Consider the following 12,147-nt stretch of genomic DNA (forward strand, 5'->3'; position numbering starts at 1 on the left):
AGCACAGGTAATGTCGCTGCCACCAGCAGCGAAAAAATTAGACTGAATGTCACTGATATTTAGGATGCGCTAACGTTATACTGGAGATGTAGTGCAGGTAATGTGACTGTCACCAGCGGCCAAACAATTGCGCTGAATTTCACAGCGCAAATGTAACACTGACTAAGACTGAGTTGAACCACGTGTCATCGGGTGCTATATAGCACCCGATGGCGCGTTCCGGCCAGCCAATCACTGTAATGCCAGTAACCAACATGGCTACGGCATTACAGTGAGTGCCAGTACCTCCACGCACGTTTATTGGCTGCGTAGCAGCTAACAAACGTGCGGGGAGGAGACTCGAGCATTGCGCTGAAGCACATGCAGTGTTCGGCCGAACACAGCGATGTGCCGAGCATCGCGATGCTCGAGTAAAAAAGTGTTTGGCCGAGCATGCTCGCCCAACACTACTGGGAAGGCATCTTATGTTGGCCCTTCTGGTGTGTGTTACAAAGAAGATGTGGATCTCCTGCCTCACTTGAACAGATTTTGGTATTCACCCTTTAATCATTGTACAGACATCTGTACTTTGCTGCAGGGAACCCTCCAGGCTGATTAGTTTCTATTCAAGTGACATCTAACCCACGTGGGTCAAGAGACATCAGTGTGAAACACCAATGTATCGGGCAAAGCTGTAGTCAAAGACACAGTAAATTCAGGCCAGGCATGGTACAGTCTGAAGTCAGAACGAGCAGCTTAGTGTCAATACGGAGATCAGGCTGTGGTTTGGTCAGGCAGTGAAGGGTCAAATCTAGGAAACAGACAGAAGCTGCTAGACAAATGTAGAATAGCGCACCTTTGTGCTAGGACACTAACAGACTAGAACGTATTGCTCAGGCACCTTCTCACAGGGAAGGGTGCCTTAAGTTACCCAAGGTGGGCAACCATTGGCTGGCGAAGATAACGGTGCATGCACATTGAGCCTTTTAGGAGCCAAAGGGCGCTTGCTGCGTGCCTGATGGTCAGAGAGTGGAAAGCCTAGCTGGCAAGGAGCAGGCCACAACCTGTGTGGAGGGACAGAGCTACTCTGGCCCGGAGCAAAGGAGTGAGTGAGCAGAGCAGTGGTGGCTGCAGGCCGCAGTGTGGTATTTTGTGCTACACTGTGCCATATGTTTGACGCTGCTGGGGAGGTATTTTGTGCTGCACTGTGCCATATGTTTCACATTGCTGGGATGGTATTTTGTGCAGCTGTATGATATTTGTTTGGTAATGCTGCGAGATATTTTACATTGCACTGTGATATTTATTTGGTGTTTTTGGGAAATAATTTTTGTTCCTGTGTGCTATTTGTTTTGTGCTTCTGGGAGGGTATATTATGCTGCATTGTGGTGTTTTGGTACATTTGTGGAGGTATCTTGTGCTACACTCTAGTATTTTGCCCTGGTAGGAGTTATTATGTGTGCTGCATGGGATTATTTTGTTGATGCTGCTGGAAGTAATATGGGCATAGCACAGTGGTGTTTGATGCTGCGCAGTAGTATTTAGTTGCTGGGCAGGATCCTGCATCAACTTGGATTGGCTAAAGAAGCCTGGGTAAAAAAAAAAAAAAGTTTGGCAAGCTACGATCTGTTGCATTTTTAACATACATTTTTCCCTGACTGAAAAAAATTATGCCTGTAGTTTCCATATTTAAGGAAGTGGTAAGGGCTGTTTTTAACCCCAGGCCAGCCCTGTTGCCATCTGCCGTTGGGGAAAGTTGGTACTCCTTCATACATAATATCTTATGAGAATGAATTATAGTATCTTATTTTCCTGCTCTAAAACCTAGGTGTGTGTCTTATGGGCAGGTACGTCTTATACTGTGAAAAATACTGTATTTACTTTCTATTTTTATCCAGGCAGGTTTAATTTACTTACTGTTGATTTTCAACACAGGTAAAAGTTATATGCATTATATCAATTAAGATATATAAAGATAAGGGGTATTTCTTATCAGCATTGTGTAATCAACTTCTGGGTTGTTATATTACCATATATTTCGCCCTATAAGACGCACCCCCCCCCCAAAAAAAAAATGGGGGGGGAAATGTCATTGCGTCTTATGGGGCGAATACTAATGAGCGCTTCTATTATGGAAGTAGTACAGGAGGATCGGGAAGCGATGAATGCAGCGCTCCCCGGGCGCTGTACTCACTGCTTTCTGGTCTTCCTTGGCCGCTCGCTGTGCTGTTACTGTGACCTCACGCTGTGCGCATCAGGTTACGGCACAGTGTGTGGCAGAAAGAAGAAAAGCACTAGATGACAGAAGTGGAAGCAGCATCCAGAGCAGGAGAGGTAAGTAGATTTTTTTTTTTAATCTGATCTGAGCATAGGGGTCATTCACATGGAGGTCTGATCTGAGGTCTAATTGGGGGACCTATTGAGGTCTAATCTGAGGTCTGATTGGGGGATTTATTAATATATAGGGCTAATCTGAGGTCTGATTGGGGGACTTATTAATATGTAGATCTGATCAGAGGTCTGATTGAAGGACTTATTAACATTGGGGGTCTGTTCCGAGGTCTGATTGGGGCTGTGAGCAGAGGTCTGATGGTGGAGAAACACGTGAGCATAACATGTTTTATTATTTTATTATATTTATTTTTATCCTCAGGATAGGTCATCAATATCTGATCGGCTGGCACCCCTGCCGATCAGCTTTTTGACGAGGAGGAAGTGTTCAATGCGAGCGCCGCTTCCTGGCCTTTACACTATGCATTGTCTCCTTGCGGAGCGGTGGGGTAGTGAAATTACAAATGCTCACTCCATTCAAGTGAATAGAGCAGGCACTCGTCATTACACTGCAATTCCGAGACAAAGTGTAGTGTAATGAACAGAAATCGGCTCAGCAGGGAGCACCTCCTCCTCTTCAAACAGCTGATTGGCAGGGGTGCTGGGTGTCGGACCCCCGCCGATCAGATATTGAAGACCTATCTTGAGGATCATCAATATAAATCGCTGTACAACCCCTTTAAGGTGCATAGATCCTTAATATCAGTTGGTCAAGCACTCATTCAGCCAACAACTGGCTACCACACGCTTATACACACTCGGCTTGGCTGAGTATATATATATTTTTAATGGGGATAGAGGAAAAAAATCACTGCCAGACTCCAACATACCCAATCCTTCTCTCCCCATCCACATTAGATTATTGGCTGATCCTGCTGAAAACTGTGGGTTTTCCCAACAATAGCCTGTGTATGGGGGGCCTTTAAAGCTTGATGGGTGAGTTTGAGTTGCTTTTCCCAATTTCGACACATGTCAGAAAGCAAAGGGGATTCTCTAGAGACAAGAAGACATTGAGGTAAGGAGAAAAGGGGAATGGTATATGCACAAAGCTGTACAATCAAACATAAAATTTTTGAGGCATACAGTGCCACAGAAATCTGGCAATATATACAAATCTGTGCAAAACAAGAACCAAAACAGTTAACACAGGAGAGGACAAATGACAGATTACCTTGAAAAGTACTGCATTCAGGACTTTTCTTCCATCAAAAAAATTCAATAAAAATCTCAGATGGAAATGGGTAAAATGGATTCCAAATGTGCATAATGGATGCAACAGGATCTGTTTTTTACAGGATCTGCTTTTTGCTTCCAGTTCTTCTGACGGTCAGAAGAACGGAAAATGAAACAGTGATGTGAAACCAGCCTCTATGTTTCGTTCTTTTACTTATTTCTTTGATATTTGCTTAAAGGGGTTGTCTCATCTCAGATAATGGGGGGCGTATATCTCTAGGATATGCCCCCATTGTCTTATATGCGCGGATCCCACCGCTGGGACCCCAGCCTATATTAGGAATGGTGCCCCACAAAGTGGTGGCTGGAGGACCCCGGTCTGGCCACCACCAAGCACTTCCCCCATAGAAGTGAATGGGAGCACAGTGCGCATGACCGGCCACCGCTCCTATTCACTTCTATGGGCCTGACGGAAATAGCTGAGCCAGCGCTCGGCTATTTTCGGCGGCCCCATAGAAAATCAATGGAGGGAGGTTGTTCATGCGCAATGTGCCCTCCACCACTTTCAGGGCTCCATTCTCGATATAGGGGTGGGTCCCGCACCTATCAGACAGTGGGGGCATTTCCTAGTGAGATGCCCCCATTGTCTGAGATGAGACAACCCCTTTAATGCTGGATCAGATTATATTCCTTGAAATTTATTAAATATTAAAACTCATTGAAGATTCAAGAACTAAGGCTCAGGAAGACACACTATGCCGTTACTACTATCTGTACGTTTTGGTCTGAAATGTTTTATAAAGATGACATTTTTTTTACACTTTTTCAGTTTGACCTGGGCTATTTTTTGAAATGAAACTATTTTGTCTTTTAGACATCACAGGACAACAATGGTTAAAGAAACTTGCAAGGAAGAAATAGTACTGATCCACCTTTTTGACGAAGGTAATAGCCTCAACAGAGACAAAGCTTTACAGCACATCAGGAGTATTAATGAAAAACACTATGGCACCAACATACCATTCACCTACTTCATGTGCGACCAAGATCCTATATATAAGGAAAATAATTCAGATAAACTTTTTGATATACCAGAAACTTACCTTGATAGCTTTAAAAATGGATATAAGATTGTAAAGGACACAAATTTGGCTGGTATACTGTATACTATCAAACAAGAAATAGATGAACTGGACAAAAGCACTGCACTAATTATTCTGCCCCAGCAGAGGAAGCTAGAAATGGATGTATACGTAGAACAGCTTTTTACTGCTGTGTATAAATTCACACTGGAGTGTTATAATGTACATCATACGAGTGAGAACATTAACCAGCTATGTGGCACAGAACCAGACAAGAATGAATTGCCTGATGAGGACCCCAAAGAACTTGCAAGAAGAAACATCAAGTCATACCTACAAAGCCTCCCAAGTCTAAATGGGGTGCTGATCGTCCTTAAATCACAGAGAATACCAGGTAAATAAGGTTTAAATACTATAGCCCTTATATGTTGGGTTTATTGATGTTGGCATTAATGCCTTAGGGTAGACAGAGAATAAACAAAGGTGGAGTTGAGGACTCGTCATGTCATCAAGGAAATATTTTTGTCTGGCACTTACTAAAAGGTAACAGAGCTTAAGTAATTTATTACAGAACTGGTTCACCTGGCTACAAAAATCTTCTTGTAAATGTACCAAGAACCATTGTCAGGCATTGCATGGGCACTGCTGGTATAATTATACTGTGGGGTTTATAGTGTTTGAGTGCCACATAGAAGCACAGGTGCAACCTGAAGATCATTTACAGGAATAGTTGATTCATTCTATTTTTTGCAAATCTTATGGGGATTTTTTTCTTTAGTTGTAACAGGAATAAGGAAAACTATCCTCTCTCCTGAATACAAGATCCTTGTGATGTGACTGCTGCACTCCACCAGGCCTACAAACATATTCATATTCAGAGAACAGAAGAAAAATAGCAAAATAAGCATTACAAATAAAGATACAATTTCACTAGAGAGCATAGTCCAGCCACTCACTGTCACTGTTAGCTTTTCCACTGAAAGGTGATACCATGTGCAGATTAAAGTTTTTTTTAGGATTTTCATCTTGGTGGCCTATCCTCAGACTAGGTCATCAATATGAGATCGGCGAGGGTCCGAGTCCGACTCCCAGCATCCCCGATGATCCACTGTTTGAGGAAGCTCCGGTGATTGCTTAGGCCTCCTCGCAGCTTACCAAGCACAGACTTGTCCATTTGATAGCAGCTGTGCTTGGTATCGCAGCTCAGCTGCATGCGACTGAGCTGTGCCTAGGTCATGTGACCAAAGGTCATGATGTCACATAGCGTAGGAAGAGACCTAAGCACTCACGGAGTGCCATAGCCTCTTCATACAGCTGATCAGCAGGGGTGTCGGGAGTCAGACACCTGCTGATCTCATATTGATGACCTAATTTGAGGATAGGCCATCAATATGAAAATATCGAAAAATCCTCTTTCATTTGGGATCACCTTTCAATGGAGAGGCTAAAGGCCTCTTTCACATCTGAGTTAAAGTGTAACTTTCATTCTTTATTATTTTTTGTAATGTGTATGGGCAGTAATATTGACCATTTTTGTAATATGCTTTAATTACTGAAATAGCTCTAAAGTGGCCCATTTTCTGCATTTAGCAATGCTCTGTCTTCTGTTTACTTCACTGTGGAGACGCGCTGAACCCTGACTGCTGCTGCCCTCACTGTCTCTTTCTCTCTATACTGTATATAAAAATGAGGAGAGAGGCAGCAGCAGTCAGTGTGGAGCGTTGCTAATGCAGAAGACAGAGGAGCGTTGCTAATGCATAAAATGGGCCACTTTATAGCTATTTTTCAAATTGAAATTTTCAGTAATTAAAGTATATTACAAAAATGGTCAGTATCACTGCTCCTACACATTACAAAAAAGAAAAAGAAAAAGAAAAGAATGAAAGCTACACTTTAGGAGCTCTCCAGCAGGCTGTTCTGGCTTAGATGTTACAGCATGTCCGCCGACCCCATAGACTATAATGGGATCTGGCGGAGATCCAGCTGCTACCAAGCAAATATGCTGGGATTCGGCCTGACAAAAACCGCCGCGTGCAGCTATACTGGATCCAGAGAGCTCCAGCAGGCTGTTCTCTGCCTGAACAGCCTGTCGAAGAGCCATTAAAGCTAGTGTGAAACTACCTTAACAGTGACTGGCTGGACCATGTTCTCTAGTGAAAATCCCAGAAAAACCTTTGAACTTGCTGAACTATCTCCCAAAACTATGGCACCCCACAAGGGAATGGTTACAAGGCCCTTTGCGTGAAAGAGTCTACTTATACCTTCAGATCATTAGCATACAACTAATTAGGGAGAATTAAAAAAATGCATGGGTGGTAATTGGTAAATATAGTATTTGCTAAAATATTAATTACATGCTAGGAGACGTATTAATGAAATCTACATGAATAGTACACTAGCACGTTGTCATGGTAATAAGAAAAACATCATCTGTCTTGCCAAGGTTGTAGAAGGCCCCAAGGGCTTCATGTCTTCTCTGCCCGCCTGGTTATCATTCCCTCCACTTATCGTTTTCAGTGGGATAGAACAGATTTTAAAGGGAATCTGTCAGCATATTTTAGCCTATTAATCTAATTATAATTGTAGTGTTGAGAATTATTTTTTTTTAAATATGCAGATTAGATGTTTGGAGTACCAAGAGCAGGCTCACGCCTGGGGAAGCACATCTTCATCCTGCTCTTGCCTGGTCCCATGATTTCACACCTGCACAGCATTTTAGCGCTTGCACAGTACAGGTTTTCTCTCCTGGGCACTAACGAGATTCTGTGCCAAAATTCTGGCTCATGGTGCAGATGTGAGATTAGGGGGCCAGTGGAGAGCAGAATTCAGACACTTTGCCTGTCAGTCAACAAGGGCACTAGGGACTTACTGACAACAGAGAGAGAACTTAGGTGAACCTAGGGGCAAGGGACCCTCTTTGGTGCTGTAAAATTCCAAATTGCACATTTTTAAAATATGCTATTTTTGCCCAGTGCCACAAGAGATCATCTGCAAAGGAAAGGTAGTTTAAATTGTCTAGAAAAACCCTACATGCAACTGTGATTAGTTTAATAGGCTAAAAGAAGCTGACAGGCTCCCTTTAATGAAAACCTGTCACCATGAAAATGCAGTACAGTCTGCAGACAGCAGGTTATAGAGCAGGAGAAGCTGAGCAGATTTATATATAGATTTATGGGAAAAGATTTAGTATAAGGGCTCATTCACACGACCGTATGTATTTTGCGGTCCGCAAATTGCGGATACGCAAAACACGGATACCAGCTTGTGTGCGTTCCGCAATTTGCGGACCGCACATGGCCGTCACTCTCATAGAAAATGCCTATTCTTGTCCGCAATAGGACATGCTCTATATTTTTTGCGGGGCCGTGGAACGGAACAACGGATTCAGACAATACACGGTGTGCTGCCTGCATCTTTTGCGGCCCCATTGAAATGAATGGGTCCGCACCCGTTCCGCAAAAAATTGCAGAACGGATGTGGACTCATTCATACGGTCATGTGAATGAGCCCTAACTTGTATTTCATTTATTTAAATTCCTGCTCATTCTGGGCTCTGAAGTCAAGGAGATGGTCCTATCAGTGATTGACAGCCTTCCCTCCATGACGGTGTGTACAGAGATAGCTGCCAGTCACTGATAGGACCATCTACTGGACTTCAAAGACCAGAAGGAGCAGGAATATAAATTAATTATATACAGATTACACTGAATCTTTTCTCACAAAACTATATAACAATCTGCTCAGCTCCTCCTGCTCTATAACATGCTCCCTGCAGATTACACTGCATTTTCCCAGTGACAGATTTACCTTTTAAGGAAAGTCACTTTTTGATTCCAGAGGGGAAGCAAACCAGGCTGGTGCAGTGAGCTGCATTTATATTAATATAAGCAGATATATAACGCGAGTTTGACCGCGACGCGTGGTTGATTAAGTGTGGTTGATTAAGTGTGTGACTTAAGATTAAGTGAGGGAGTATCTGAGAGCTAAATTATTTGTGGACATTGATAAGTGGCTGTGTTTGACTGTATTTTGTGCTGTGATAACACTTTTTTTTTCCTTTCTCCAGGGGTTGCACAGGTGAGCAATTAGGGTGTGGCTGTTTAATTAGGGTGTGGCTGTCTAATTAGGAGACTTTAAAAACTCAGCAGTAAGAACAGCACAGCCTTTTTGATTCCAGAGGGGAAGCAAACCAGGCTGGTGCAGTGAGCTGCATTTATATTAATATAAGCAGATATATAACGCGAGTTTGACCGCGACGCGTGGTTGTGTAAGTGTGTGACTTAAGATTAAGTGACTTTAGATTCAGGGACTTCGGAGGGGGACTGCAATTAGCCTGTATATTATTACTACATTGTATTGTATTTTTTTCTTTTGTGGTGTAATCCCCATTTAGTATGTGTTGCACAATTGACAACGCAGTCCAGTGCACATCTTGCATGATGTATGCAGTCCTGGAACAGCCGTTCCAGGGTGAATTTCTTTGTTCAAGATGTGAGCAAATTACCCGTTTGGAATCGCTAATCGAGTCTCTAAATGGGCAAGTTGCAACACTGAGAGGCATTGACAATTTGCAAAAAAGTTTGCTTCTCACCGAGCAAGCACTCTTTGGGGTAGATGAGGGAGAGGGTGACAGAGAGGAGGCTGAGGAAAGTGAGGTAGCTAGCTGGGTAACATTTAGAAAGCGGGGTAGAGGGAAGAGTGCCAGGGAGGCTAGCCCTGATCTGACACACCCCAACAAGTTTGCACGTTTGGCAGATGAGGGGGATGTCAGTCCAGGGACGGCACTGCCGCAGCCGGACACTTCCTCTGCCAGTCAGGGGAATGTCAGCTCCGGTAAGCAGGGGACCAGGAGAGCAGGGCAGGCCAGACAGGTGCTGGTAGTGGGAGACTCAATTATTAGGGGAACAGATAGGGAAATCTGTCACAAAGACCGTGATCGCCGAACAGTGTGCTGTCTTCCTGGCGCTAGAGTTCGACATATCGCGGATCGGGTTGACAGATTACTGGGAGGGGCTGGAGAAGATCCAGCGGTCATGGTCCATATCGGAACCAATGACAAAGTTAGGGGTAGGTGGAGAGTCCTTAAAAATGATTTCAGGGATTTAGGGCAAAAGCTTAGGGCAAGGACCTCAAAGGTAGTATTTTCCGAAATACTACCGGTACCACGGGCCACACAAGAAAGGCAGCGGGAGATTAGGGAAATTAACAAGTGGCTCAAGAACTGGTGTAGGATGGAGGGGTTTGGGTTCCTGGAGAACTGGGCCGACTTCGCTGTCGGCTACAGCCTCTATCGTAGGGACGGGCTGCACCTCAATGGGGAAGGAGCAGCTGTGTTGGGGAAGAAGATGGCTAGAAGGTTGGAGGAGTGTTTAAACTAGGGACTGGGGGGGAGGGTAATTACACTATAGAAGGGGAAGATAGTGCAGATAGAGACCGGGGGCAAGGTAGTGGGACTGGGGGAGAAATGGAAGGAGGGACAAGAACAGTTCAGAAGGAAAGGTGTAGGGTAAAAAATATACATAAACCTCTCATATGTATGTATACTAATGCCAGAAGTCTGACTAATAAAACTGGTGAACTGGAATTAGTGATGTGTGAGGAGGACTATGACATAGTGGGAATAACTGAGACATGGCTGGATGATAGCTATGACTGGGCAGTTAATGTACAAGGTTACAGTCTGTTCAGAAAGGATCGTCAAAACCGGAGAGGTGGAGGGGTCTGCCTTTATGTAAAATCTTGTCTAGAGCCCACACTCCGTGAAGATATAAGTGAGGGACATGAACATGTGGAGTCACTGTGGGTAGAGATACATGGAGCTAAAAACAACAATAAATTACTAATAGGAGTCTACTATAAACCACCTAATATACCAGAGTCCACAGAAAATCTACTACTAAACGAGATAGACAAGGCGGCAAATCATAATGAGGTGGTTATTATGGGGGACTTCAACTACCCAGATATAGACTGGGAAACTGAAACTTGTATATCTCATAAAGGAAACAGATTCTTGGCAATAACCAAAGACCATTATCTCTCCCAACTGGTTCAGGACCCGACTAGAGGGACGGCCATACTGGACTTAATATTAACCAATAGACCTGACAGAACAACAGACGTGCAGGTTGGGGGACACCTGGGAAATAGTGACCATAAAGTAATAACCTTCCAATTATCATTCAAAAGAGCGTTTCTACAGGGAGAAACAAAAATACCAAACTTCAAAAAAGCTAAATTTAGCCAACTAAGAGAGGCCATAGGCCTAACTAACTGGGACAAAGTCCTCAAAAATAAAAATACAGCCAAAAAATGGGATATCTTTAAAAACATCCTAAAATCTCATTGTGAGAGGTACATACCGTATGGGAATAAAAGGTTAAGGAACAAAAAGAAACCAATGTGGATAAACAGAACTGTAAAGAAAGCAATAAATGACAAAAAGAAAGCATATAAAACCCTAAAACAGGAGGGTAGCACGGAAGCACTGAAAAACTATAAGGAAAAAAAACAGAACATGTAAAAAACAAATAAAAGCGGCCAAACTAGAGACCGAGAGATTAATTGCCAAACAGAGTAAAACTAACCCTAAAATGTTCTTCAATTATATAAATGTTAAAAAGTATAAATCTGAAGGTGTCGGCCCTTTAAAGAGTAATGAGGGGGGAGTCGCAGAGAGCGACGAGGAGAAAGCAAAGCTGTTAAATATTTTTTTCTCCAATGTATTCACTGAGGAAAATAAACTGTCAGATGAAATGCTGAATGCTGAAATAAATTCGCCATTAAAAGTGTCCTGTCTGACCCAGGAAGAAGTACAACAGCGACTTAAAAAGATCAAAATAGACAAATCGCCAGGACCGGATGGCATACACCCCCGTATCCTAAGGGAATTAAGTAATGTCATAGCCAGACCCTTATTTCTGATATTTGCGGACTCTGTACTGACAGGGAATGTCCCACAGGATTGGCTCATGGCAAATGTGGTGCCAATATTCAAAAAGGGTCCAAAAACAGAGCCTGGAAACTATAGGCCGGTAAGTTTAACATCTGTTGTGGGTAAACTGTTTGAAGGTTTTCTGAGAGATGCTATGTTAGAGCATCTTATGGGAAATAAGCAAATAACGCCATATCAGCATGGCTTCGTGAGGGATCGGTCATGTCAAACTAATTTAATCAGTTTCTATGAGGAGGTAAGTACTAGACTTGACAGCGGCGAATCAATGGATGTCGTGTATCTGGACTTCTCCAAAGCATTTGACACTGTACCTCATAAAAGGTTAGTATATAAAATGAGAATGCTCGGACTCGGAGAAAACGTTTGTAAGTGGGTAAGTAACTGGCTCAATGATAGAAAACAGAGGGTGGTTATTAACGGTACATACTCAGATTGGGTCACTGTCACTAGTGGAGTACCTCAGGGGTCAGTATTGGGCCCTATTCTCTTCAATATATTTATTAATGATCTTGTAGAAGGCTTGCATAGTAAAATATCAATTTTCGCAGATGACACTAAACTGTGTAAAGTAATTAACACTGAAGAGGACAGTATACTACTACAGAGGGATCTGGATAGATTGGAGGC

General features: G+C 43.1%; 1 protein-coding gene across 1 annotated transcript in view; it reads left to right on the forward strand.

Moving 5' to 3' along the window:
* The window catches only part of LACC1 (laccase domain containing 1), a 60,383-nt gene that overhangs the window by 16,065 nt on the left and 32,171 nt on the right, over positions 1-12,147 (forward strand). The window contains exon 2 of the mRNA XM_040422009.1: positions 4,358-4,959. Coding sequence (XP_040277943.1) covers positions 4,374-4,959 — 586 coding nt within the window. The 5' untranslated portion in view covers positions 4,358-4,373. The remainder of the gene's footprint in view (positions 1-4,357; positions 4,960-12,147) is intronic.

This window comes from Bufo bufo, chromosome 3 (assembly GCF_905171765.1).
Source record: "Bufo bufo chromosome 3, aBufBuf1.1, whole genome shotgun sequence".
Taxonomy (NCBI): domain Eukaryota; kingdom Metazoa; phylum Chordata; class Amphibia; order Anura; family Bufonidae; genus Bufo; species Bufo bufo.